This window comes from Sus scrofa, chromosome 5 (genome assembly GCF_054392235.1).
Source record: "Sus scrofa isolate SSC_HxYL_T2T_F1_AM1 chromosome 5, Sscrofa_HxYL_maternal_Yorkshire_Landrace_v2.0, whole genome shotgun sequence".
Classification (NCBI taxonomy): domain Eukaryota; kingdom Metazoa; phylum Chordata; class Mammalia; order Artiodactyla; family Suidae; genus Sus; species Sus scrofa.
In genome coordinates, this window is record NC_139387.1 from 15,954,894 (window position 1) to 15,977,040 (window position 22,147).

General features: G+C 40.0%; 1 protein-coding gene across 5 annotated transcripts in view; it reads right to left on the reverse strand.

The window, feature by feature from the left end:
- POLR3B (RNA polymerase III subunit B) overlaps positions 1 to 22,147 on the reverse strand; it is a 122,212-nt gene that overhangs the window by 83,626 nt on the left and 16,439 nt on the right. For all 5 annotated transcript variants that reach the window (XR_014803094.1, XR_014803095.1, XM_084955464.1 and 2 more), the window contains 5 exons: positions 21,332 to 21,423; positions 19,830 to 19,947; positions 17,566 to 17,674; positions 8,336 to 8,458; positions 2,141 to 2,260 (listed from right to left, as the gene is read on the reverse strand). Coding sequence is in view for 3 of the 5 variants with exons in the window: in XM_084955464.1 (XP_084811590.1) it covers positions 2,141 to 2,260; positions 8,336 to 8,458; positions 17,566 to 17,674; positions 19,830 to 19,947; positions 21,332 to 21,423 (562 nt within the window). In the remaining 2 variants the exon portion in view is untranslated. The remainder of the gene's footprint in view (positions 1 to 2,140; positions 2,261 to 8,335; positions 8,459 to 17,565; positions 17,675 to 19,829; positions 19,948 to 21,331; positions 21,424 to 22,147) is intronic.

Here is a 22,147-nt window from a genome sequence, read left to right on the forward strand (position 1 = left end):
CTTTGAGCTTAGGCCCACTTCAACCACACCAAGAGTCAATGTTCAGCTGTATCAGCTTCAGCAAGTGAATGTCAGTGTAGCCAGCATTCTATCAGCTAAGCCTCTTTAAGCAAAAGGTCTCCTCAGTCACTGTCAAGGTAAGTGAGCCCCCAGCAGAGACCCTATGGCCATGTGCAGAACCCTGGAGCTTTATGTACACTGCATGACTGAATCATCACAACCACCCTGTGAGGAAGTGGTACTAGCTTCATTGTACAGATGAGAAAACTGAAGCTTAAAAAAGTCACAACTGGGAATTCCTGTCATGGCTCAGTGGTTAATGAACCCAACCAGTATCTATGAAGACAAGGGCTCAATCCTTGGCCTCGCTCAGTGGGTTAAGGATCTGGCGTTGCTGTGAGCTGTGGTATAGGTCACAGAAGCAGCTCAGATCTCGCATTGCTGTGGCGTAGGCCAGCAGCTGTAGCTCTGTGAACCTCCATATGCCGTGGGTACAGCCCTAAAAAGACAAAAAGACCAAAACAAAAAAAACAACAAAAAAAGTTACAATTTACCCAAAGGAAATCAGCTAGAACGTAAGAAACCAGGATTTGAATCCTTATCTCTCTGGCTCTAAAGCCCTAGTCTTTTCCATTACTCATTTTTGTATTTTGAGTTTTAAACTGTTTTTCTCATCATCTAAGAGTTCAAAATTTGGTTCAAACCCAGCTTTAACATTAAAACTTTTCTAATTCTTTGCATTACATCAAGGACACACACAAATAAATGGCAGCCAAAACACAGAATCAGAGACCCTTATTATTTGGCTAACAAGGTATTAAAAAATAAATGTGAGAGTTCCCACCGTGGTACAGTGGGTTAAGAATCTGACTGCAGCAGCTCAGGTTGCTGCAGGGGTGCAGGTTGGATCCCCAGCCCAGCACAGTGGATCTGGCGTTACCAAAGCTGCTCTCTATAGGTCACAGCTGCAGCTTGGATTCAATTCCTGGCCTGGGAATTCCACATGCCGCCAGCGCAGTCATTAAAAAAAAAAAAAAATGAAGAAGAATAGAAAAGAAAAAAGAAAACCTAACCTTTTTTTTTTTTTTTCCAGCCATGCCCATGGCATGGGGATCAAACTTGCACCAAGCAGTCACCCAAGCCACTGCAATGACAACACTGGATCGAAAACCCACTGTGCCACAAGGGAACTCCAAGAAAAACCTGATTCTTAATGTGCCTAGGTGGTCACCCTCCACTTCCAGAGTTTCCTCAACTTTCCTTTTTTTTTATAATCAGTCCCTGAAAGTAGAGTTTGCAATCCCTCAATGAGATCACTTGTGAATAATACACATGCAAATTCATCGGGAACTACACTGTTAGGTTAACAAGTAATTTTATAACTTAGAAAGAGTAGCATATGTACTAAACAGGAATGGGAGAAGAATGACGCTTGCCAACATGGCTGATCTCTGTTTAACGATAAGTTAATAAAAAAAATCAATATTAAGCACCGGGTCAAGGCTCAGAAGATGGTATTCTAGCGCCTTCTGACCACTAACCAGCAGGTTGACAAAGCAAATCAGCTCATTTTCTGGACCGGAGCATCCTCAATGAAAACCAAGGAGGCTGGACAATGCAAACTCCATAACTCAAGGATAAGCCCCTCTGATATTTTAATATTTATGGCAGTGATGGTACCACAAGAGAATGTACTTCGTGTCACAGAACTATACATGTAAAAATGGTAAACTTTATGTTATGTATATTTTACTGCAATTCAAAAAAAGATCCATAGGGGCAAAGCATTGTAAGCTTTTTTTGATTTATTTAAAAATACCTAAGTGAAATCTAGTCGCAGTGCTAATATATGTATGCATATTTAAAAAAACCATAATTCTGGATTGAAAGAAGAACAGAGAGAGTAAACATGATCAAGCAATGATACGATAAAGTTAACATTCTCTAAATACAAACGAACTATTGATAATGGAAGACTATGTCCGGGGGCAGTCCAGTGGAGAGCTCTCTTTCAGATTCTCTCTTTTCTTAAGGAAGGAGACTTTAATTAACATAAGCCTGTATTCAAAATCCTATAACAAAAGGCCTGGACCCCACAATGACCATTATTATTATCCACAGTTGCAAAGGGGTTACTCACCGGTACGTGGGTCAGAATGGTAGAAGCCAGGAGCTCTCGCGCTTCTTCTATTTTGGTTTTCTTTGGTCCACCTCCCCACATCCTTTGCCTTCTTACTTTGTTCCCTATATATTTTAATGCCTATAAAAAAACACGATGTATTACAATAATGTGTGAATGACATCATCAGAGAGAATTTATTAAGCAATTACCCATACGTGACACTGAAAACAAAAAAAGTCAAGGACCCTGGTTATAGAGAAAGCTGAGTTGGTCCTAGTCAAAAATCAACATTGATCATAAATCAATGACAAAATAGTATTATATGCTGTTTAATAGGCTGGTTTCCTTTTTCCTTTACAATTTCTTTTCTTACTATAAAATTGATAGGGACCACTATGAAACTTAGAAAATATAGATGAGGCTTCCTGTTGTGGCTTAGCGGTTAACAAACCCAACTAGCATCCATGAGGACACGGGTTCAATCACTGGCCTCACTCCGTGGGTTCAGGATCTGGCATTGCTGTGAGCTATGGTGTAGGTCACAGACGAGGCTCGGATCCCATGTTGCTGTGGTTGTGGCTAGGAAGGCAGCTACAGCTCCGATTCGATCCCTAGCCTGGGAACCTCCATATGTCGCGGGTGCAGTCCTAAAAACACACACACAAAAAAAGGACAAAAAAAAAAAAGAAAAAAGAAAAAGAAAATACAGATGAGATAGAGCAGCCATCAGCCCTCCACCCAGAGAGAACCACAGTCTACAGCTAACACTTGGGGTAGGATTTTTCCCCTCAAAAAGAAAGCACATCATGTAAGACCTCTATCCTGAAATCTACAAAGCACTGCTGAGAGAAAACAAGACTTAAATAAATTGAAGGTTAGGCCATTTTCATGGACTGGAATATTTAATAGTGTTAAGACGACTTATTGTTAAAATTCTCTCTAAACTGACCAATATCATACTTGCTAATCATACTCTTAGCAGGCTTTTTAAAAAAAATCGATTGATTCTAAAATTTATATGGAAATGCAAAAGTCCTAGGATAGTGGAAACAATCTCAAAAAAGTCAGAGGATTTACATTATGTGATTTCAACTATAAAGCTGTAGTAATCAAGACAGTGTGAGGTGAGGATAACAACAGAAAACGGATCAACGGGAGAGAATAAAAGTCCAGAAATAAACCACACTTTTATGGTCAACCGATTTTTGACAACAGTGCCAAAGCAATTCAATGGGCAAGGGAAAGTCTTCAACAAATGGTGTTGAAATAACCATCCATAAAGTAAAAAATTAACCTTGACCCTTTCTTCACACCAAACAGGAAAATTAATTTAAGATGGATTTTAGACATAAACATAAAAACTAAAACCATAATGTTTGCTGAATAAAATATAGGAGAAAGTGTTCCTGTTCTTGGGGCAGGCAAAGATTTCTTTAAACAGAAATCAATAACCATAAAATGCAAATAAAAAAATGCTCTTGATAATCAGATTTTATCAAAATTAAAAACTCATCACAGCTAAGATAAAGAGTAGGGAAGTGATAGTCTGGGAGAAAATACTTGCAATACATAAACCTGACAAGAGATTTATAGCCAGGATATATTTATTTTTTAAAAAGAGGACTCTGAAATTCCATAATAAAAAGGCAACTCAATAAGGAAAATGAGCAAAAGCTTTGGACAGACACTTCACAAAGGAAGCTGATACACACATAAAAAAATATGCAACATCTAATCATCTGGAAAATGCATGATTAAAGCCAAAATGAGATAGCGCCAAACAGCCACTAGAATGGCTAAAGTTAAAAAGACTAACAACACTGAATGCTGGTGAGGACATGAAGCAATCAGAATCCTCAGACACTGTTGGGGGGATGTCAAAATGGTACCAGCACTTTGGAAAAAGATCTGGCAGTTTTCAACTTTGTGAAAGTCACATACGCAACTGCTTTTTGATCCAGCAATTCTATGCCTAGGTATTTATCTAGGAGCAATGCCAGACTGTGTGGGCAGGGACTTATACAGAAATGTTTATGGCAGCTTTTTTTTTTTTTTTTGGTATTTTAGGGCTGCACCCATGGCTTATGGAAGTTTCCAGGATAGTGGTCAATCGGAGCTACAGCTGCTGGCTACACCACAGCCAGAGCAGTGCAGGATCCAAGCTGCGTCTGCAACCTACACCACAGCTCATGGCAACACTGGATCCTTAACCCACTGAGTGAAGCCAGGGATCAAGCTCACATCCTCATGGATCCTAGTTGGGTTTGTTAACTGCTGAGCCACAAAAGGAACTCCCACAGCTTCATTCACAACTGCCAAAGAGTGAAACAAACCCAAAGTCCACGAACAGGAAAAGATAAACCATGGTCTACTCATACAGTGGAAGGAATGCTACTCAACAATGAAAAGGAACAAACTGCATGGATAAATGACAGAAAGAGAGACAACTTGGATGAATCCCAGACAATATGTTCAACCAAAGAAGCTGGACACAAAAGAGGTCACACTGCGCAATTCCACATACAAAAAACCAGAACAGGCAAAACAAAACTATGGCAAAAAAGTAAGAACCATGGGGAGAAAAATCAGAGGATGGAGGTGAAGACGGACTAGAAGGGGCACGAGGGAACTTTCTGGGGGCAATGGAAAGAGTCTGTGTCTTGTAAAAATCATGCAATTAAGACTTGTAGGAGTTCCCGTCGTGGCTCAGTGGTTAATGAATCCAACTAGGAACCATGAGGTTGTGGGTTTGATCCCTGACCTTGCTCACTGGGTTAAGGATCTGGCATTGCCGTGAGCTGTGGTGTAGGCCGCAGACATGGCTCGGATCCTACTTTGCTGTAGCTCTGGCATAGGCCGGCGGCTGTAGCTCTGATTCCACCCCTAACCTGGGAACTTCATATGCTGTGGGAGTGGCCCTAGAAAAGGCAAAAAGACAAAAAAAAAAAAACAACTTGTAAATATCAATGTATATAAACTTCACCTAAAAAATGAAATACTAAAAACTAATCCAGCAGTAGGTGAGGAGTAGGTAGAGATGTAGATGAAACGAGAATGACAAAACATTTTTAATTGTTGAAGCTGGGTGATGGGCACGTGAGGGATCATAATACTACTCTGCACACTTTCTTTGTCTGTTGAACTTTTCCCATAATAAAAAGCTTTCAAAGAAGATCATGCGGTTCTTATTAGTTTGTAACAGCAATGAGTGTTTTTTGTTTGTTGTTGTTGTTGTCTAACTTCGTCAGAGGAAAGGGCTGAGATCCCTGGTGCTTTATCCTGGAATTCCTGTCCCCAGTTACCTGCCTGGGAAAGTTCTTTTCCATGCTCCAAAATCTAGATCAGGTATCACTTCCTCTTTGAAGCCTTTCCCAACCCCACTCCCCTCTCTCTGCTATCTTAACTCCTATGTATAAAGAACTGAGTACTTCCATTCGTGTTCAGATCACTTTACATTTTAATATTCTATTTGCATGCATGTCTCTTACTAGACAATGTGTCATGTTTTTCTTTGATGCTAGTATAGTGCCTGGAACCGAATGGAAATCCTCTATGTTAAGAATGAGTATCAAATCTAGAGCTTCCCTTTTAAAAGGTCACTAGAGTGCAAGACCAACTGAGACACTTAAAACACATACATGCGGCAGTAACCTAGTAAGTAGTAAGAAGTAACTAAGTAACTGATTAGAGCAAGTCAGCTGCTGGTGGGAACAGACAGGTACTTCGGTTTTCCCTTATAGGAGCTGTCTTCATTAAATGCTGGTCTTCTGGCTTCCTTGAGAAAGATTCTTCACTTTCTTAAGGAAGAGAGGAACATAGGGAAGCCTAGTATCCCTTCTGATGTAATGGAAAGTCACCTTTTTCCTAGAATACCTAATAAAGTTGCCAGGGGTTCACAGGGTGAGGGCAGGGGTAAGAATCCAATCTGTTCATAACAGGCCAAGATGACACTCCTAGTGCCTCCTATTCTCCCAAAAGGTAATAACTACTTTCTTCTCTATTTATCAGAGACCCCAGCATGGAGGCTGAAAATCCTCCATCTGTGGGGGAGTTCCCATCGTGGCTCAGTGGTTAACGAATCCAACTAGGGACCATGAGGTTGTGGTTGGATCCCTGGCCTTGCTCAGTGGGTTAAGGATCCAGCATTGCCGTGAGCTGTGGTGAACGTTGCAGACACGGCTCGGATCTGGCATTGCTGTGGCTCTGGCGTAGGCCAGTGGCTATAGCTCCGATTGGACCCCTAGCCTGGGAACCTACACATGACATGGGTGCGGCCCTAGAAAAGACGGAAAAAAAAAAAAAAAGAAAAGAAAAGAAAAGAAAATCATCTGTGATCGATATATACAGCAAAAAGGCTCTGTAAGCAGAAGGGAGAAGACACTAAAAAGCGAGGCATTAAAATCAAAGCAGATTTTAAGCAATCCATTAACACGCCATGTTGTCAAAAGTTCTATCACATAAAACGAAGTGTACTTGCTACATTTTCGTTTAGAATAACAAAATATTTCATGTTGCCCTAACTCATACTGTATGTCCAATTTATCAACCACTTCAGATTACACAGGCCTCTGTAACCTTGTATCAGTTGCAAATAATTTATCTTTGCTTTAATCCAGCCTACAGAAAACATGCCATCTCAAACGTCTACTTCGTGTTTGTTTTTCTCACGTGAGGAGTATTTCTTTCTTATGTTAACTGATTGCATACTCTCATCTTTTAACTGAACTTTTCTCGTTCAGTTAGCTAAAATTTTTTGTCAGTACCTATTTCAGAGAAATAAATGAAGGATTTTCCAACCCACTATTCAGTTCCTGCTCAAACAGCTTTAGGATGCTAGGGTTATCTGACCAAGAATGACGATGTTTGTAATAAAATGAATAATGGATCTTATTGAATCCACTGGGGTACCTTAAGGTAAACTGCTCTTCTGCTGTATTTCACAGCTTTAAATCATAGAGTATCCTCCAAATGGAGCATGTTTCTGGGTATTTCTGAATATTATCCCTTCATGTTTTTGGAACCTCCGGACAGTATCATTTCAGTTTATAACAAAGATACATGCTCACTAAATATTTCACTTTCAGTTAAGACCAGAAATAGAAACTCCCAAATCCACACAACTTTTCCTGAAGCTGCCTGCTTGACAACTAGAATTGACTGTGAATTAACTGTAGAAAAAGAAGAAGGCGGTGATGAGAATAATCCCTACTGATTTGTGCTTTGAAATTGTATAAACTTACAGGTGACAATTAACCTTCCCCTAAAAGTTTGGCTCAGTCCATGAAAATATCAAGACTGGTTTGATTTTTCAGAACACATACTGATACAAGTAGGAAAATGCTCTCTCTACAAGCATCCTGGGGGACAATAAAGAAGTAGTCTGGAATTTTACCTTGTGGTAAGCAACCCACGTATTAGACAATGTACATCCGGATAAGTAAGAACAGTCTCTTGTGCTCCTATAGCAGGAACGGGATGGCTATGAAGAATGTCACTACTGATTTACACTCAGCAAAACACTTTACAAACATATAACCGAAAATTGTTAGCACGGCTATTAGGGCTTCCTGTTACATGGCAAGTGAATTATTTTGATGACGTTTAACATATACACAGTTCCCTATCTTCATCTTTGAGTCTTGTCCAAAAAGCCACAGGTTCCAACTAGGAGTGCCTAAGCAGGTCGATGAAGGCTCTGGAGTGGTAAAGTGGTCTCTGAACCTGGGCCTGTTTTGCTGGTGACACTGGGAATTCAGGAAAAGAGGTAGAGACCACATATTCCTGGATGCTAAAAGCAACTGAAAATAAGTAATAAAAAGGAACATTAAAGAGAAACACATAAAAAAAAAAAAAACCCTTCTACACAAGAGTTGCCACAGTTTAAGAAATTATATCGCTCAGGCAAATAAGGTACAAGAGTACTTGCTATTAATTAATATTATTAATAGGGACGAAAAGCCGCTTGCTTGCTGACCCCCCACCCCCACCCCACTTCTAAGTTAGGCACCAAGGGCTGATCATTTGTCTGGGCAAAGTCTCTCCTCCAATCCCTAAAATAATGAGTCAGAGAAGCTTCTCTATCACTCCTCCCATCTCTCTCACATCCTTCCCAAAGCTACACCCCAGAAAGTCATTGCATCGGACGCTTTATCAAGGAGCAACATTAAATCTCCCATTCCCTTTCACGGCAGAGGACAACATGAAAAGACACACCTGCATCTGTGTGAAAATCTGAGCTTTCTGGCACTCTTCCAAACTGGGCCCAAATGCAGCCATCACGTGCTCCTCTGTTCCAATCATCTGCACGATTTCCTGGTCACTCTCAACACCCATGGCCTAGGAAGGAAAGAAAAGATAGAAAGAGGGTTGGCTTTGTGTTAACTCACTGACATTTGCTTATGCTAATTTGGCATTGTTTGTGGGTATTACTTCTAAGCAAAAGCTAGCTCTTTTCTCAGAAACGGTGCCATCTGGCATTGGCAGCCATAGCCCAAGCTGCAGAAGAACCTGAAACAGAAATTTTGATTAGGAAGAGGAAAACAAACATTCTCAAGCACTTTTTGATATGTACTGCTTCTCTGTAAAATACTCGATGAGTTTCATCACGAGAAAAGGAAGTGGGGAGGTGCAGTAGAGACACTGGTCACAATTAACAAAGGCAAACTAAAAACAAAACAAAACAGGCAAAAGAAAATATGCATGGCTGAAAATAAACAGAACCCCAATTATTTTTGCCACAAGATTAATTTTTGTGAGAATTGTCAAATCATGCACCTTTAGGCTAAAAAGATTTTCCCTAAAGGATGTTTTAACCTCACTCTTCTAGAGATATCAAGCTAGACTTTATGCAGGTTTTAAAGGGGATTTTTTAAAATTACAGTTGATTTACAGTGTTGCGCCAATATCAGCTATACAGCAGTGACCCAGGCATACATAAATATACGTTCTCTTTCTCATACTATCTTCCAACGTGTTCTATCCCAAGAGACTGGATATAGTTCCCTGTACTGTACAGTAGAACCTCACTGCTTATCCATTCTAAGCGTAAGAGTTTGCATCTACCAACCCCAAACTCCCAGTCCATCCCACTCCCTTCCCCCTCCCCCTTACTGTAAACTAAGAACACACTTAAGTTGAAGAACCCCCCCTATCCTTAAGTGTTTCAAGGTGGCAGTTAGCAATGCAGGTCTTTGTAGCTTCCATATGGTACTAAGGCTCACTCCTTCACATATTCGCCTGGCATTCGGCCATACCAAGAAATAGAGCATCATCTCACTAAACCTCTCTTGGCAGAGAAGTAATTTGCTTCTTAGAAGTTAGGGGGGCAGTTATGTTTGGGTTAATATTCTTCCATTAGCCACACAGAGAAAACAGAATGGGGGGGGGTAACTGTCTCTTGGATGATCTAGTTCTCAGTTCTTCTCCACACACGAGAGAGAGAGAGAGAGAGAGAGAGAGAGAGAGAGAGAGAGAGAGGGACCGAGACCCCAGAATGCCGAGTGCGGTGCAGAACTCGGGGAACAGCATGCCGAGCACAACCGAAAGGGCGCCTCTGCAAAGTCAAGCGGGCGTGCCGAAGTGGTCCTGAAAACCCCCGGTACACATCACCTCCTCTGCCTCAACTTCTTCACTCCTGTCAAGACGGGGCACAACAAGGCCCCTTCCAGCTCAACAGCCTATGATTCTACACTGAATTTAGTCTGTTTTGTACAAATTCGGTTGGGACACCTTGAGTGATGGTCTCTCACCCTGGGGGTGACACACCCTGGAAGCAGACCCTCCGGCCCTAATCCAGCCTTGAGACGACTGCAGCCCTGGCTGGCATCTTGACTCATGAAAGACCCTGAGCCAGAAACCACACAACACCCAGATCCCTGACCAACAGAAACCTGCTAAAATTTGTTCATACAGATCACTAACAGACTAACTTCAGAAATTAAATTCACTAAACTTAAAAAAAAAAATTGAAGTATATGACTAGTTTTATCCAAAAAGTTTAGCGAACAATCGAGAAGTTCTCAGAATACAATTCTCTTTCTTATATGTTAATTTTCAGGTCTTTTTGTCTTGGATACATTTATTCATATGGACACTAGACATAAACTCTAAAAATTACCCAAATTCATTAAAACATTTAGTCTTTCATGGATTAAAGAAGAGCAATCCTTAAAAATTATCAGTTCTAGGAGTTCCCATTATGGTGCAGTGGAAATGAATCCAGACTAGGAACCACGAGGTTTCGGGTTCGATCCCTGACCTCGCCTCATCGGGTTAAGGATCCGGCGTTGCGGTGAGCTGTGGCGTAGGTCACAGACAAGGCTCGGATCTGGTGTTGCTGTGGCTCTGGCATAGGCCGGCAGCTGTGGCTCCAATTAGACCCCTAGCCTGGGAAACTCCATATGCCAAGGGTGCAGCCCTAAAAAGACAAAAAAATATAGATATATATCAGTTCTAATTTTTAAATAAGTGTGGGGGGAAGAGATTATCTTTTGATCAAACACACTGAGTTATACCTACTCTGATGGTGATGACGTTACTGTAGAAACATCTACATTTTCTCCTGGTCTGTCAAGTTGCCACTCAGAAATAACAGAAAAGAGTATTTCTCTGTGAAAAGCTAATTAAAATATAGGTTTTTATTTGCCATTCTCTCAAAACAATGCCACATGGGTTTCAATGGAATCAAAATATTTTTTAAAAAATACCAATACTAAGGCAATAATAGTTACCTTTCTCTAAAATCTTTGACGTAAAACTTTGTAACTAGTGCATTTCACTTCTCAGAGGAAAGCCCAAACACTAAAAGAGATCTACATGAGACAGATGCTAAACCAAGCAGGCAAAATGATGTGGCAGGAAAAAGTCTCACTGAAAGAGAATCCCGGAGCTGAAACGGCCTTGGCTTTTTGGATGAGCCCCCTTTCTTTAAGCAAGTTGAAATCTAAATCATCTGAGGGCCACTTACATTATCTTAATAAGTTTTAGTTCAGTAAATCTCCAAGTAAAAAAGACTGTACACTTTTATTTTTTGGTCTTTTTAGGGTGTCACCCATAGGACATGGAGGTTCCCAGGCTAGGGGTTGAATTGGAGCTGTAGCTGCCGGCCTACATCACAGCCAAAACGAGGGATCTGAGCTGAGTCTGTGACCTACACCACAGCTCACAGCAACACCAGATCCTTAACCCACTGAGCAAGGCCAGGGATTGAACCCGCGTCCTGATGGATGTTAGTTGGGTTCGTTAACCACTGAGCCACCACGACAGGAACTCCAAAGACTGTATACTTGATTGCTTATTTTGGTGTCTGTAATCATGAAAATGTCCTTCCTTATTTGACATATGGATTGTCACTTCAGGTCGTCCTTGCTGATCCAAGTAATTTTATAACTGCACAAAGCTCTCAAACAGCCTAACAGGAATCTAAACAGATTGCTTAGGCCTTCCAAATATTTCTAAACTATGAAGCAAAAATATGCCAAACACATGGCAAATGACACCATATGTGCAGAAACAAAGATCAGTGGCAAAGCTTTGCTTTAAAAGGCCTAAACTCTTCCTGATCAGATGGCTGAAATACAGGGTGATAACTCAGGCAGGGTATCATCAATAGCTCTCCAGCGCCAAAGATGGAACTGACTTATGACTATTTAGCCTTCAGGAGTCACAGCTACAAATAAATGACATATTGCTATGGAAACGAGAGCAAAATGCTCAACCGTTTTACTGTACAGACATAATTTAGACATCTGAAAACTAGCTTTATACAGAACTCTTTTGTACCTCAGATATCTGAAATCATTTCACCTAATAAGCCAAAAGTGAATGCTATTCAATAGCCTTATGAAAAAAACAGCAGAGATAATACGTTTCAGCAGAAGGTCACCAGTCTGGCAACCAGAAATAAGAACAAAAATCAGGGGAGGTGCTCTTTAAAAAGGTGGCATGATGTCTTCTTGCTTATCCACTAAGTGTGAGTCAAAGTGTGACTTCAGGAGACAGAGGAACATTAATGAGCAGAAGAGCCTGATACACAGGCTAATGGGGATGAGCTGAAATACATTATGTGAAGTGAAGAACAGAAGGGGGTAAGTTCTTAAAACAGCTAATATTCAGAAATGGCTCGTTTTGCTTTAAATTAGACAGAAGTCAACCTACTATTACCAACAGCAGTTCTAGTAGATAATAAAAGAACCACAATGGCCAACTTTATCTTAGTAATTTTTTCTCTTTCCAGCTTAAAAAATTCAATATAATATAATACCCAGCACCTTTGATATTTACCCTCCTTTCCACAGAAGTTTTCAAACTGCAGATGCCATCTGAGCACAACTCAGGGACACAAAATGTAAAGTGGGAAAGATTCAAGGGCAGGAGACCCTCTGTAGTGATTCAAGCCCATAAATAAGGCTGGTCTAGGTCTTAACAGCTTTATCCGTCAGATTCGGACTCAGCATGGAGTCTGGAAACCCTGCTGCTTCCGTCACTTTTAGCCAATTGTTGGCTACAATCAACAACTATCAAGTCCTAATGACTGTCAAGGTTTGTGTTAGGGCCACACCACACAAAAAGAGAAACGATCTGACTTTTCTGGTCCCCTACTTTATTTTCCTGGGCTTCTGACACTAAATGTGTAAGGAAAATGAAGTAAGGAGAAACAGAATCGTCTTTCTACCCAGCGTACTTTTTAAAAAATATATTATCTCATTTGCTCTTCATAACCAGTCTTAGGTGAAATGCTCACTTTACAGATGAGTTATCCAAGACTCAGGAAGACTGAGAAATCTGCCCAAGGTCTCATGGCCAATAAGTGGAGAAGCTGGAATTCCATCTAGATCTGTCTGATTCTAAGATAGGCAATATTCCATCCTGCCTCCCAAACGGAAAAGCCTTAACAGTGGTTATCAAATGAGTTCATTAAAACATCTCTATAGTGGGAGACCAAAGAAGTGACTATGGGTGACCAATACATTTAGTTAATATATCTGAACTGAAAATTTTTAAATATTTAATTCTTACCCGCTGCTGATTAGAATGTAGTAAACGCATTTTCGGAGAAAAATTTAACAGCTCGCACCAAGTTTTTAAAAAAATAAATAAATTCCACTCCCAGGCATTAAGTCTCACAAAATAATCAGCAACAGGCACAAGCATGTATGTATAAGGACCCCCAGTATTGTGTGTGAGAGTGAAAACTTAGGAGGAAAAAAGACACCTAAAATGGCCCACTATGGGGGAATTTGTTTAAATAAATTACCACATACATGCATTCTATACAATACCTTCCAAAAATAATGATGTAGATTTATATTTACAGATGAGAAAGCTACCCACACTTCATTGTTAAGTGAAAAAAATCAAATCAAATCAAAGTGTATAGTACAAAGGCAAAGGAAAAAAGGACTTGAAAAATATATACCCAAAATGTAGTCGTACTTCTTAGTGGCTTTCTGAAATTTTTACAATGCAAGGACCGTTTCATAATCAGAAAGAGTGAAGTCTGAAATCTTGACTACTGGTTACATAAAAATGCACATTGTTAATTTATAGCCCCATTCTAAAAAGGATTTAAGTCAGCTATAAATGCATACATACATTTAGAACAAATCTGACAGAAGAAATTGTTTTATCAAATTCAGGTTGCCTAGACCAAAAAAATATTTAATAAAGGTTTTCTGGGTTTTTTTTGGTTTTTTGTTTTTGTTTTTTTGTCTTTTTGCCTTTTTCTAGAGCCGCACTCTCAGCATATGGAGGTTCCCAGGCTAGGGGTTGAATCGAGCTACAGCTACCTGCCTACACCACAGCCACAGCAATGCCAGATCCGAGCCATGTCTGCAACCTACACCACAGCTCATGGCAACGCCAAATCCTTAACCCACTGATCTAGGCCAGGGATCGAACCCACAACTTCATGGTTCCTAGTCAGATTTGTTAACCACTGAGCCACAATGGGAATTTCAGGTTTTCTGGTTTTAATATATGCATGCCTTTCGTGACCCTTTTTCCGTATGAGTGATACAAGATTATATGTATTATAATTAATTTATAATTTCTGGTCTAAGGAAAGCAGTCCTATGCATTTTCAAAGATTGAAACAGGCCATAAAAGTCCTCCTAATGCATAGTAACATACTGCCCTCTGCTGGAGATGTAATTCTACATGGATAAAATTTTCTTTAACCATTAAACCCTACTATATAGGTACACAAGATACTGTGTTGAGCACTGTGGGATCCCTATAAGAAAAGACAAGGAGTTCCCATTGTGGCTCAGCGGTTAACAAATCTGACTTGCATCCATGAGGATGCAGGTTCGATCCGTGGCCTTGCTCAGTGGGTTAAGGATCCAGCGTTGCCGTGAGCTGTGATGTAGGTCGCAGACTCAGCTCGGATCCCGAGTTGTTGTGGCTTGATGTAGGCCCATGGCTACAACTCTGATTCAACCCCTAGCCTGGGAACCTCCATGCGCTGCAGGTGCAGCCCTAAAAAGACAAAAAAAAAAAAAAAAAAAAAAAGACGGAATTACTTTGTCTTTTACAAAAATTATAATTACAAAAAATTATAAACTTTAAAGAAAGGTATTAAAAGTAAGTTTAAGAATTCCTCTGGCCCCTCTGATATAATAATAGTACTGCCGTTACGACTATTACCCTCATGAGCATCATCATCCTAAAAAGAAAATAAATGGTACTATCTCATTTAGAGAACTCAAGCACATTAGCTTATACTAAACACTGAAAAACATTTCTACAACTTCCTTCACATAATAGATTTAGAATATGGATATGTCCTGACTTAATGAACTTGTCAATATCTACTCAATACCTACGAACACCTAGGGGGCTTATCAACTTCTAAAATTATCTGAATTATCCAGTATCTCTTCAGTAATTCCTCAAATAACCAGAGCTTTTTACTTCAATTAACCTAGTCCTCAAGATTCACTTTATGTCCATATACAGTTGCATGGTAGTTATATGTTACAAAGTTGCTGTAGACACTGAATTAGTGAATAGTGACACATGGTTCCTATAAGTTAGGCTCTTGTGAGCCCCTGGTTACACTGTCTTCAAATGAATACAGAATCCTGTTTTACATGTGTTCCTGTTTAAAGACACCTTATTTACTAGTCATCACTGATTCATTAACACTGACCTCCTGTTCAAAAGCACAGTAAGTTGTGCCTGAACAAAGCTGGTCTAACACACACATTTTCCCCATAAGGCACACTACAGCCTTCTTGTAATCAGAAACACTACACAGCACTCCAGCACCACACTTGGGGGCTATTTTAAACAGCAAAATCGCCCCAACGAAGCACAAAAAATTCTAAAAACACGACACTAAATAGACTATAAAAAAAGGCACTTGTTTTCCAGTATGAGAGCTGACATGAGAAGCAGAGTGTGGCCGTGTTTGACCTCACCTGGGAATGTACAGGTTGGTGACTCAAAATTTTTACGACTGTGCATGCACATGGCCATGAAAAACAATAAAAATCACCACCAGTGATGATTTTGGAATTACAAATAAATTTTAGCAAGTAGGAAAACTGGCAAATACAGAATCTACAAATACTGTGAACAACTCTAACACCTAAAGCCAACTATTTTTCTGTTTGCCTAATGATTAATTCTATAATTTAACTGTTCATAGACTGTATATAGTATTTAAGACCCAGAGATTAAGTGGTCCACTATTATCCGACGATTACCTGAGACAACTATACCATTTAAACACTATTTCTACAGGAAAAATGTCTTTTTGGGTTCTAAGCCAAGAATTCATAAACAAGATGAAAAAAGTCAGTTTTAAAAATTCATGTTTGGAGTTCCCGTTGTGGCTCAGTGGTTAACGAATCTGACTAGGAACCATGAGGTTGCAGGTTCAACCCCTGGCCTTGCTCAGTGGGTTAAGGATCTGGCATTACCGTGAGCTGTGGCATAGGTTGCAAACACGGCTCGGATCCCGTGTTGCTATGGCTCTGGGTGTAGGCTGGTGGCTACAGCTCCGATTCGACCCCTAGCCTGGGAATCTCCATGTGCCGCGGTAGTAGCCCAAGAATTGGCAAAAAGACAAAAAATAAATAAATAAATAAAGATTCATGTTTATGAAAAAAATTCATCAGAATCCAGAAGTCCATAAAAAAGAACAAACTTGGCCCATACTCTTTGACCTAGAAAATTTCACTGCTAGGAACTTAGCCTAAAGTATCCTCACTCTATAGAACATTCTACAGTAGTTTTGCAATAGCAAAGTGTACGTCCACTGATGAAGGAATAGTTAAATAAACAATGGTAATGCTGGAGTTCCCTGGTGTCTCAGTGGGTTAAGGATCCAGTGTTGTCACTGCTGTGGCTCAGGTTCAATCCCTGGCCTGGGAACTTACACATGGCAACATGGCATGGGAGTGACCAAATAAATAAATATACGAATGTAACTGTATGAACTAATATAACACTATCTGTAACATGTAAGTTATAAAAAAGAAAACAAGTGCAAAATAGTGTGCCATGCATATAAGTAAAAAGCAGAAAAGAAAATTACTACAGCCTCCTGTGCTGTCTTTGGGAGGATACACAAGAAACCAGTAGCAGTGGTGTCCTTGGGTAGGGTAACTATGTGGTTAGGTACAGGTGCGTAGGAGGCTTACTCATCACTGTATATCCTTCTGTACCTTTGGAATTCCTTTTTTTTTCTTTTTCTTTCTTTTTGCTTTTTAGGGCCACGCCCGTGGCATATGGAAGTTCCCAGGCTGGAGTTCAAATTACTGTGGCCTACACCATAGCCACAGCAACATCAGATCCTTAACCCACTGAGCAGAGCCAGGGATAGAACCCAAATCTTCATGGATATTAGTTGGGTTCATTTCCGCTGAGCCACAACAGAAACTCCGCCTTGGGAATTCTTTATCATGTTACCTATTTTTTTAAAAAATTGGTCACTATTTTAAGAAAGACAGGAACCTCAGTATTATTAGCTTTCAGTTTAAAATATATCATGCCTGGGGAGTTCCTGTTAAGGTGCAGTGGTTAACAAATCCGACTAGGAACCATGAGGTTGTGGGTTCGATCCCTGCCCTTGCTCAGTGGGTTGAGGATCTGGTGTTGCCGTGAGCTGTGGTGTAGGTTGCAGACGCAGCTTGGATCCTGAATTGCTGTGGCTCTGGCGTAGGCTGGCAGCTACACCTCCGATTAGACCCCTAGCCTGGGAACCTCCATATGCCGCGGGAGCGGCCCAAGAAATGGCAAAAAGACAAAAATAAAATAAAATAAAAATAAAAATAAAATAAAATAAAACAAAATAAAATACATCATGCCTGACAACTCCTCTATGTCACCAATCTTTCTATATCTAGGACTCCTTATGCTCTAAATTTTGAATTACATATGAAAATAAACCATGAAAAGAACTCTTTATAATTTTCAGTAGGCACCTGCAGCCTTACCTTAAAAATGATGACAATAGGTATATCTTCTGACAAAGTATTATGCCTCAAATAAAATCGTCCTTGTTTCACGGCCATGTTGGTTCTGCTTTTTTTCTCGTGGGTAGAGCTACAAGGAAACACAAGTTGGTTAAACTACATCCCACTTAGTTTCAAGCTAGCAGCGTGCCATAGCAATAATCCCCATCAATCAGGAAGGTCCTTCCCAGCAGATGCCTTTTAAAGACACACAACTCCTTTTCTGCCTTCCCTGCCACTTCCATGAACATTTTAAAACACTGCAATTGTTCCTTTAGCTTTGAGATCATAGTGGAAATTTTGTGGGTGGATGAGTGACAATCACCAATTCATTCTGACTTACTTCACTTTGATTCTACCTAAACTGCTTTGATCCAGAGTGAGGTATATTTGAGATCAATTTTATACATTTTAAAAGAAAAACTTCAAAATGAGCCTACACTCTAATGGGAAAACTAAGAAGAAATGAATGAATGCTAAGAGTTTTGAAACTAATAATCCAATAAAACATACCTACATTCTGTTATATAGTGAGGCAAAAAGAAATTAAGGAATTTCCTACTATTGATATCTATCAGCTATTACACTCCCAATGGATATGAAAACAGATCCAAGCTTTACGCAACCACAATAATGGCACACATGGGTCACCTGCTACATACTGTGCACGGTTGCTCACTCTACTCACCTTAGCTCTAATCTCCAGCAGACTACTACTTATTTCCAAGTGTTGTCCCCAAGTCACATCTGAGGAAACCAAGGCTTAGAGAAGCTAAGTTACTGCACCCCCCAGTGCCTCAGAGCTAGTAAACAACTAGCTTTGAGAACACAAATCTTGATCACCCAGGCTCCAAAAGATGCAACAATGGGAAGAAGACAAGGGCCGAAGAATTCTTAGCTCTGGATTCAAATGGTGGCTTCCCCCTATGATAGATGTCACTCTGTGCTCGAGGCCTGGGGGACAATTAAATATATGCAAAGCACCTGGCACACTGCCTGGCTCCTAGAAAGTGCTCAATAAGTGGGCACTATCGTTAGCTGCTTCTCCACCAGAGAGAAAAACACAGAAACTCTGAGCCAAGAAGTTCACTATAGGTTTTCAGAAGAGAAACTCTATTGCATACTGACTTCTGAACTATGCTACATTTTTTTAAATTCCCAGAACTCGTTAACATCCAGATTTCAAACAACATGGAATAAACCAAAGAAAAGAAGTCACAGGAGTGATATCAGAAATACTACTGCAGGAGTTCCCATCATGGCTGAGCGGAAACAAATCTGACTAGGAACCATGAGGTTGCGGGTTCGGTCCCTGGCCTCGCTCAGTGGGTTAAGAATCCAGTGTTGCCGTGAGCTGTGGTGCAGGTCACAGACACGGCTCAGATCTGACATTGCTGTGACTATGTTGTAGGCCAGCAGCAGTAGCTCTGATTCAACCCCTAGCCTGGTAACCTCTATATGCTGTGGGTGCAGCCCTAAAAAGCAACAACAACAACAAAAAAGACATACTACTGTAAAAAAAAAAATGAGCACACTGTGAAGGAGGCTGGTCTAGAAAACTAACAATAAGATGTTAAGTCCGTGATATATAACTCATTAAATCTAAAACAGTCTCTGGTTATATCAATACAGGAATACAAACCAAAAATGGTCAAAGGCTGAAAAGGAACATGAAAAAGTAGAGTGGGTTTGAATTTCTTTTTTAAAAGTTCCTGTAATGTTATAAATTAACCTAAGATTCAAATTGAAAATAACTACTGGCCTTTCAAATAATGCCTCACCTTTTCATCTCTGCAAATTTTAAATCAATACTCCGTGCTTACAGACTTACACCATGAATTGATATTTAAACCAGATAGTTTAAATATTACACTACCTGTTACCAGAGAGAAATAACTGGTACCTCCATACTAAACGACAGCCATCTAACATTGACGGAAGGATCAGTATTTGTCTTTTTTTAGCTATTTCTTGGGCCACTCCCGCGGCATATGGAGGTTCCCAGGCTATTAGTTGAATTGGAGCTGCAGCCACCGGCCTAGGCCAGAGCCATAGCAATGCGGGATCTGAGCCATGTCTGCGACCTACACCACAGCTCACGGCAACACCGGATTGTTAACCCACTGAGCAAGGCCAGGGACCGAACCCGCAACCTCATGGTTCCTAGCCGGATTCGTTAACCACTGCGCCACGACGGGAATTCCAGGATCAGTATTTCTTAAGAACACCATCTCTGCTATCCATACCTGGTAACTGAAGCACCCACGGTCCCTTTTCTGTCCGCCTCCACGATGATCCTGTTCTTAGACAGCTGCTCTTGGATAAGAATAACTTTTTCTACTCCTTTGACAATGAAGTAACCACCTGCCCGAGGGAAACAAGAGAAGCGTGACCACCTATCCTTCCAGTGGTGGACTTGGTAACGGCAGTGGCCAGTTAAGACAGAGTTCTTCCATCGCCTCCAAGTGCTGGCCATCACGTGATTCAAAGGGTTTGCCAATATTGTTTTATGAACTGATAACAGCACATAATTTTATACAAATGAGCCACAAGATGATAAACTTCTGGAGGATAAAGAAGGTACCTTACTGTTCTACGGATCACTAGCCCCTGACATATATGAAAGGTGAACGGAAAAAATGCGTTAAATTAATTAGTCTTCAGATTTTATAAGCACAGAAATAACTGACAATCTTCAATACACTAAAAGTTGCTCTAAGTTTTCTAACAAGTCTTTTTTTGCACACAATTCAGAATAGGATAAAGTGAGCTTTCATTTTACCTTCAGAATATAAGCAAAACAATACAATATATTTGATTGTATTGCAACATCCTGTTGTACTCCAATAAGACCAAAACCTGGGATTCTACATCAATGCAACTTTAAACAAAGTAGATAAGAGCAACTACAAACTAAATCAACACGAAACATGAATTAAGGATTAAAAGAACTTTCTGTTAAATGGCTCAGTGGTTAACAAATCCAACTAGGAACCATGAGGTTGTAGGTTCAATCCCTGGCCTTGCTCGGTGGGTTAAGGATCCGGCATTCTGCTGTGGTGTAGGTTGCAGACGCGGCTGGGATCCCGAGTTGCTGTGGCTCTGGCATAGGCTGGTGGCTACAACTCCGATTAGACCCCTAGGCTGGGAACCTCCATATGCCACAGGAGTGGCCCAAAAAATTGCAAAGACAAAAAAAAAAAAAAAAAAAAAAAAAATGCTACGCTTGAAACTTGAAAAAAAAAAAAAACCAAAAAACAACCAACCAACCACTGCCTGGAAATAACTACAAATATATAACTTTAAAAATTTAAACAAAAGAATTTCGCTTTCTGCCCCCATAGGACATTTAAAACAGTCTTAAATGAGCTACTTGAGTCTTTTCAGATGAGCCAGACAAGTAACCTTGTGAGGTTATTCTTGCATTTTTGAGCATTCCAAAAGAAACCACTGAACAAAGAGACAAAGAAAAGCCTTATAAACCACAATAATAAATCAGAATTTGAGGTATGAAAGTTTTTAAACTGAAATGAAAGAGGAAACAGCGTATTTTTTTAAAATACAAATTAATAAAGTTGGAACCAAATTTTCAGATGTTTTGCAAATAACGTTTCATCCAAGTTTATTATCAAGCAGAAAGGCTGGCATTATTTCTGAGGAAAAATGGTAAAACAACAGCAAGAGAAAACAAAAGAAAAAGAAAGAAGAAAAAAAAAAGAAGTGGACAAATCCCAGAAATCACACATACCTGGATCTAGAGGACATTCATTCAGTTTGGCAAATTCTGCTGGTGTTTTTCCTGTAAGAACACAGTTTGAACTACGTAGCATTATGGGCATTCTGTTTGAAATAAAACAAGAGAAAATGTCACACACAGATTGTCATTTCAAAAAAGTTGTAAAGATTACAAACTGTGCAATGGACATCTCACTAAGGGGTCTGCAGGCCCTGCTTGATCTGCTAGAAACATAATTTCACTCCCAGCAATTAAGTCTCACAAAATAATCAACACTACAAACACGTGTGTATAAGGACACCCAGTGTGCTGTACCAGAGTGAAAAGTTAGGAGGAAAAAAACACCTAAAATGTCCCAGTAAGGGGGAATTTGGTTAAATAAACTGTACCACATACATGCATTCTATGTGCTAGAAAGGGCAGAGAGATGTACTGCATGAAAGGCCAAGTGAAAGGAAGTATTTCCTCAGGCACACTGCTCTTGTGGCTCAGATAACAAACATTCAATGTTATTTTCCTTAAACTTGGCAGACAAGCCTTAGGGAAAGTCAGAAACGGCAGCAACTTTTGATTCATGATGAACAAAGTGACTCCCATTAGTTTCGTAGAAATAGCAGAATTAATCAGTGTAAGGCACAGGAGACTATCAAAACTAACCAGGCAACTCTGAAGAACTAAGGCAAAGTTCTAGAGCCTAGTAACATAATAAATGTGAATGAATTACATTCTCAGATAAATTTTTTTAATCTAGCCATATGCAGTTTATTTCAAATATATAGGACATAAAGGTTAACATAAGGACACAATGGTTAAAAAGAAAAAGAATAT